Source organism: Crocodylus porosus, unplaced genomic scaffold (genome assembly GCF_001723895.1).
Source record: "Crocodylus porosus isolate Cpor-Errol unplaced genomic scaffold, CroPor_comp1, whole genome shotgun sequence".
In the NCBI taxonomy this organism is placed as follows: domain Eukaryota; kingdom Metazoa; phylum Chordata; order Crocodylia; family Crocodylidae; genus Crocodylus; species Crocodylus porosus.
The window spans coordinates 32,251,522-32,258,874 of record NW_017728909.1 but is presented as its reverse complement, the minus strand read 5'-3'; the positions used below and the strand labels follow the sequence as shown (position 1 = coordinate 32,258,874).

Sequence of the window (7,353 nt, the reverse complement as noted above, 5' to 3'; positions counted from 1 at the left end):
CCCCCTGCTGCCACTGTTCCGCCTCTTGCTGGGAGTGGGGTGGGCTGGCCTCAGCTCCCCCACCCACTGTCTGGCCCTCGCCACGGCTCCAGAATAATGAGGGTGCTCCCCCACGCTTGGTGCACTCCGATTGGCTGTTTCTGCCACCAGGCTGGCTTTTCCCCAGCTCAGGCCCACCCCCGCCCTCAGGCCCACCCCCGCCCTCACCCTCGCGCTACCAGCACACTGGCCTCGCCCCCCATCCCCACTCTGTCCACTATGTCCTCACCATCACAGGGGCGGGCTGCCTTCTGTCAGAACGCTTCTTTGCACTCTGATTAGCTGTTTCCATCAGCCAATCAGAGCGCGAATGAAGTGTTACAGATGGACAGACGGACGTAGGCGTTTATCAGATTAGAATTATAGAACTGTTAAACTCCATCTTTTCTAAATGAAAGAGCATCTTTGATACAGATTTTTAAAAATAATCCTGCGTTTTAGGGATTCCACATATATGGATGACTTGGGCCATCAAAAGGCAGTTTAGATCATAAAAAAAATGGGTAACATTTTCAAAACCACCTCCAAGTATTAGGAGCCTGGTCCTGATTCCCAAAGTGACTTTGGCATTAAGAAGCCCATGCCTCATTGGCATTTTTGTCTTAATCTCCATCTTTCTAGTCTTCACTCTGGTTAAGACGAAAAACACTTTTTGAAATGCCAGAATTCCTATTCAGCAAATCAAAATTCTGAGTTTCAGTTGTCTTTGTGCCTCAATAAAACAGTCATTTTGCTAAGAGCAGCTAAGACATTTAGGGCTAAAATAAAAATAACAACAAACCCCCCCAACTCATAATTTCCAAACTTTCCCAGAAAGAAAATCCTTATAATACATATTGCTCCAAAAAAGCTGAAACGTTGCTGCCCTGACTCCCATAAACTTTGCATGCTGCCCCAGTGCCAAGGTACAGCTCTGGCCTTGGAGAGTGTCTTGGCTCTCTCAGAATTAACAACTCCAGTCCTCAGACAGCAGGAAAGCCTGCAGGGCCTAGAAGCTCTGAGAGCTCAGGCTGCAAGTGTGCTATAAAACCCAGACTGTGGCTTTCAGGTCATCCAGGCTCCCTGCTCTACATCTTCGGAGCTTCTGCTAGGAACGGTGCTCTAAGCTTTCACCCTGCTAGCTACATGCGAGTTAGCCTGGAAAGCCAACTTATTGGCAGTAAGCGCTACAGATCTGCCACACAGCCACAGATACTAAAACTCAGACTTTCCTAACGACGTAACAGGGAAAAAAATAGGCTGCCTAGACAGGGTTTTCTCAGAAACCTGCCTGTGGTTCTTAGATGAAACGCATGAGTTTCATCCAGGGTTTTGTCTCAATGAATTGACATTTCCCACTGAAGAACCTTTTAACTTGAGGTTCCTGACCAGTTTTACTTACAGTCCCAGTTGTATTTAGTGGTGGGGCACATGCACACAGCCATGCTCACACACCCACATGGTGTGAAGGGATGGATGTTGGTCGTGGAGGCCACTTTCTCAGTTTCACATCCTCATTCTGCTTGCATCTGGGTACTTCAGTCTGTTTCCTTTTTTGGAATTCCTTGAAACTGGCCGCCAGTTCTTACGAATTCAGAGATTCAGAGATTGTTAAGGCTAAAACGGGCCTCGGAAGATCATCGGGTCCAGCCCCCCGCACCAGGCAGGAAATGCCAAAACCAGGTGTAGTGCTGAAAGATGCAAGGAGAGAGAGGCTATGCTTCATAAAGCCAGTCACTAAATCAAGTCTGTGCTAACGGGCTTCCTTAAGAGCTTTACTCACAGAGCAGCCAGGCTTGGTCAGAGGAGATTTTGGCCTGGACAGTGGGCCAGATTCTAGTCTGCCTATGTGAAAATAATATGAATGCAAAAAAGGTGTATTCATCCTTGCTGACATTGTAAGGAAAAGACACAGGTTGACAACTGTCTTCAGCTGTTCGGGTGAGCAGGTGCTTAAATACCCAAACCGTATCTAGTCAAGAGTCTGAGGCTGCCCAAACCAAACCGCCCAGCCTGAGGCCTAGCAGCGGAGCAGGGCCCTGAGCACATGCCCCCTGCCCTGCGCTCGCACCCCGGGGCGGTTCGTCTCTACCCAGCTACCAAGGTGGCTGAAGGCAGATGAAAAGCAGCGGAGGGGGCACAGAGCAGCACAGCCAGGCTCACCCGGGCCCGCCCCCGGCCCCCCTCCTCCTGCCCCGCGTCCCGAGGCGGCGGCTTCCCCTGCCCCCTGCGAGCTGCTCCGGACGCATCTGCGCTGCGCAGGAGCCGGCGGAGGGGAGGGGGAGGGGGCGCGGCGCGGGCTCGCCGCAGTGTTGCTGCGGCTCCCGGCCGGCACCATGCGCGCCTGCGGCCCCGGGACGCGCGCCCTGCGGCTGCCGCTGCTGCTCTCGCTGGCTGCGCTGTGCCTGTCGGAGGTCGAGGTCTCAGGTAAAACATCCTGCCCAACAGCTGCTGCTGTCTCCAGCCCGGGGCCCGGGAGCGATGTCTTCCGCCCCTTGGATGCTGCAGTATCCGACAGGTCCCGTCGCCTTTGGGGATCAGTGGGTGAGGGGAGACGCCTGCTCAGACCTGCCCTGAAAGCTGCCGTGGCTCCGGGGCATGACCTTTCCCTCCCTGCCCAAGGTGAAGCGGTTTTCTTGGGTGTTTTTTTGTTTTTTCTTTTTCTTAAAGAAGGGTTTGTTTGGGTCCTTCCTAGTGCATCCCTTGCCGGGCTGGCACCGCACTCCCTGTCTTGGCTCTGTCCCTTCTTGCACCCCTCCTCCTTGCAGCCTCTTGATAAACTCTCTGCTAGGCAACACTGACACTTGTAAAGTCTCAAAGTTGTCGCTGGGCTGCCCCCACAGAGCAGGCCTCCTTTGCCTGCCAGTTCGGCAGCCTTGCGGCTCTTCATCAGTTCTGCACTCGATGCAGGTGTGGGGTTTTGCACCTACTGATACAATCCACTGGTGAGACTGAGTTTCTTGCCTTGCAGGCGCACCAGGATTCATAAGTTAGTGGGTTTGAAAATTAAAAGTAATGCGAAAAAACCCAGCCAAACAGAAAAACCCCAAGAGTTGTTATTTGACCACTGCACTGTTTTTAAACGGTACATTATTTATGTCCTTCTATTAAAAAGCCAGGCTTGGCAATTTGTTATTGGAAAAACTGTATAAATTAATCAAGCTTATATGACTAGCTGGGTACATCTTATCTGTATGATCTGAGGATAGATGTTATATTTCTTATGATACATAGGAATACTGTCTTTTAAATTTAGTGCTTAAACAACTTACAAGGACACTGGGCCCAAGGCATCCTTCCGTCAGCAACACGTGGTTTTCAACAATGTCAGGGGAGGCCAACATGTTCTAAGAGACCTGTGAACAGCCTGATCTTTCTTTTGAATTCAGTATTGCTGGACTGTGTAGATCAGGAATGAAAAAAAAATTCATGTTACTTAAGTCTGCAACACATGGCTTCTTTATTTCAGAGTGCCTTGCACTACACACACAAAGTCATGACCTAAATAAACAAATATATTATTTCTATTATGTATGGTTTATTAACATGCTTAAATATTAATTATTATAAGGAAATAAGTGAGGAAAAACCTGCTCCAAAACTGAGCAGGGGCATATAAGTCTTCTCAAATACCTTCACTATTATAAGGTTATTCACATAAGTCTGTACAGTGCAACTGTCATGTACTTTCTTTGGGCTTCTGTCCTTCCTTCCACAGATTCTTTTGTAAAATTTTATGGCATGGCTTTATGATTTTTGTGAACACGCAAGTTTAATGTCCTTCTCACAGTCTTAAAACCACTCGAGCTTCTGCCTTCAACTAGGAATCCTTTTCTAATAGATCTATTTAAAAGTTTAAAATCTGTTGTAGCGTTAAGTTTACCCACGTGTATAAGAAAGCTGTCTAGGTGCCAGTCACAAGATAACAGGGCAGCCACATGTATATGACCTCCCTCTGTGTGGTTAGTACCTTGTGTAGCCAGAAACAATTCCAGGCAGTTCCTGTAGTGATCAAAGTGGTTGTTTGCAGCAGTTTTAGGTCTGGAAGCTCTATCACAATATTTATCCAAAACTATCAAGAAAAGATGTTTTCCTTCTAGGCTTCCTTTACTTTTTCCTGCAAGGGGTAGTGACACCATCACATGGCTATCCTAACTAGCTTCCATTATACACTCCCAGCATTGTCCTTGCTTGATGAAAGCTAGTGGAGTGGACCCACTTCAGCTTCTCTCTTTAAAAATTAAAAGGAAAAAAACCTAAAAACAAGCTGAATCCCAAGCTTCCATGGCTCTGGTGTTAAAGTGCATGGGATTAAAATGCCTGTCTGAGTCCAAGCAAATAACTAAAAACCTAATCCCATGGTCTGTTGGAAAGCACACTGCCTTTGTTTTCCAAATCCTGTGTGTGATATACAACCAAAACCAACTTACAGACAGGAGTGGAAATTTACCATCTATCACTACGTTGCTTTGGTGTTTCAATAAAGATCAAGAAGCCAAGAATTCTGTCTGGCCATTGGGATCTTGCTGATTAATCGAAATCAATCATCAATTAAGCTACCTTCACCTAGTGATATCTGACAACTTAAGGTACATCATTTATCTACACCAGCCTCATGTCCATCACAGCGATCAAGCTTGATGTACTAATGTCAGCTTGATAGTATAGTTTTACCTTTATGAGTTATTCAGTACAGCATAACAGAAAAGAAGCTCCATGCACCTGAACTGAGATGCAGAAGCAGTACCAGCTAGAAGATGATCTCATATGTATTCTGTCATCTGCATGTGAATCAAGGAACAAAGCCAATATGAGAAATCTATTACTATGCAGACGGCCTCGTAGCTCATCTGGCTGACTTGTGGAGATATAGCAGAACTGCTCTGTAGCCTGGCACTGGAGCCTTCTAAATTTATCATCAGCGTGCATTGTGCTGACTCACAGTGTTAGATGATCTGTGACAACCTTAGCATCCTCTGAGCCTGTTCTCTGGGCACACAAACACAACAGAACAGTCCATGGACATCTCAGCTGCCATAGCATTACCACTGGGAATACAATATACTCATTCTGCCCAGTCTAAAAATTTCCTTCACAGGGCATAAGTCATGGTGTGCACCCTATATCAACAGCAAGTCAGCTGACTGGTCTGCCCTGAGTGGCTTGAGTCTATCAACTGTTAAGAGTCTGTTGCTGAAGGAGACTATTTGGCTATGAGTCTATTGGCTTTTTTGGCTGGTAGCTGATTAACTGTGAAAAACAGTAACTATTGTCAGCCACCACTACAGCCATTCACCACATCTGTGAACATAATTTCTCAGAACATAATAGCTCATTAACCACTTAAATTGGTAGTGTGAAGGCCAGACATGTGTCAGTATAGATGGTGCAAGCCACGAAAGGACCCAGCTGACTGTGGCACAGAATGTTCCTGCTAACCAGTGCTGGAGGTACGTGGGATAAGAGATCAGTCTCAGTCCATGCTAGACAGAAGCAGTGTTGTTGAGAAGGCGGCAGGGCTTCATGCAACTGGCAGGGAACCTAATATTGCTTTTAGCTGAAGGCATACAAGTAAAGTTCACAGTCTCACTGTGCCTTGACTCTCCCTGCTCACTGACTCTGTGGCAGGTTCATTTTATATCTTCCTCTTACTACATTCCTGGATATTTGGTAAAGCCTGGTTTCTAGTCTCATATTTTGTACTCTCTGCTTTTCATCACAAACATGTTTTCAGTCAGTGGCCATATACTAATCATTTTAACTGATTTGAAGAGCGAGGTGACATAGAGCCACAACACCTTAGTGAGAGTCTGGGAGATGGGGACACCTTCTAACATCTTTAGGTATTCAGAGTTAGCATGCTTACTACACTGCTGGCCATCTCTGGTAACCATTGTATAGGGGGAGCTGAAGCTACGAGCTCACCACCTGCCAACCTTTCTTCACCACTTTGGTACATCAATTTTGTACTCCCAGAAGAACAGCCCTTTCCCCACTGAGCATAAAAACTTAAATTTTCCTGCCTCTTACTTGAAATGAATTGTGGGTGGGAGAAAAAGAGTGGTGTCCCTGCTTACTGTTTGAAGTACAGGAGCAGACAGCTCTGTCCCATAACAGTTATCATGAAAACCTCTCACTTGCATCCCACCTTGACAATTGTAATAGGTATGTGAAAAGAAACCATCTGAAAGTAATTCTGCAAGTAAGTGCAATTGCGTGTGCTGAGTCACACAGCTGGTTGATAAAAAGTAAACCCACATTTTTATCTCATTTATAAGAAGAACCAATTTTTATTTCATCTCTATCTATGCCATGATTTTAACTGAAAGGAAATCAAATATCTTATCATTCTTTTTTTTTTTTTTAGGTCCAATTATGACAACACAAAGCGCCAGTCAGCAAACTCAGAATATTTTATATAGTACATCAACGGAGCATAATGTATCTACACCTGGTAATAAAAAATATCTTGTACTTCATTAGCTTAAAACTGAAACCTGTTTCCTCAGATAATTTGGTTCATCAGATAGCTGCAACAGTCTGATATAAACTACATCTTATGACGTACAGTATTTCCTTTTCAAGACTCTCTTCCTTCAGAAAGGGAAACTGAGACACCAAATATTTAAATGGATTGTTTAAAAATCACACAGCAAGTTGCTTTCAGAATTGAGGTACAAAACTGGCTCCCCAATGTAAACTCCATCAGTATTTTGTTTTGGTTTCAGTGGAGCCAGAATTACACCCCCTTTCATGTCTGGCCTGGCCCTTAAGCAAGGTGCTCAACTTCTCTGTGCTTTATTATTCCCATCTTCACACTTTTCTTTTAAAAAAATGGCAGTAATCCTAATGGTTAACATTTCACAAACTTCCTTCAAGTCCTACCTTTCTTTTTAAGGGTGAAGTTGCATGTTCTACTTATACCATACTAAAGCCACTTAAAATGCAAGCATCTGCAAGTTGAATCTTTTTAACTGATGCTAAGTGCCCTTTGAGCTTCTTATGGTTAACCCTTGCCTGAAGTGACATAACTCTGGCTATGCTACCTAGCTTTCATCAGGGCAACTTCAGTTTGTTCCATGGAGTTAAAATGAGCAATTTGTAGTTATTCTGCAAACCAGGGTCATAGAATCATAGAAGTCGGGTCGGAAGGGACCTTACAGATCTTCAAGTCCGACCCCCTGCCAGGGCAGGAGGAAAAAAAACTGGGCTCAAATGATCCCAGCTAGGTAGGCATCAAGCCTCCTCTTGAAGACCCCCAGGGTAGTAGCCAGCACCACTTCCCTTGAAAGTTGGTTCCAGCTCCTAGCTGCCGTGACTGTGAAGTAGTTCTTA

The 7,353-nt window shown here is 45.5% G+C and overlaps 1 protein-coding gene across 2 annotated transcripts in view; it reads left to right on the top strand.

The window, feature by feature from the left end:
• The first annotated feature begins 2,311 nt into the window (after positions 1 to 2,311).
• Positions 2,312 to 7,353, top strand: part of EMB (embigin) — a 41,982-nt gene continuing 36,940 nt past the window's right edge. For both annotated transcript variants that reach the window (XM_019532036.1, XM_019532035.1), the window contains exons 1-2: positions 2,312 to 2,445; positions 6,386 to 6,472. In XM_019532036.1, coding sequence (XP_019387581.1) covers positions 2,355 to 2,445; positions 6,386 to 6,472 — 178 coding nt within the window. In that variant the 5' untranslated portion in view covers positions 2,312 to 2,354. The remainder of the gene's footprint in view (positions 2,446 to 6,385; positions 6,473 to 7,353) is intronic.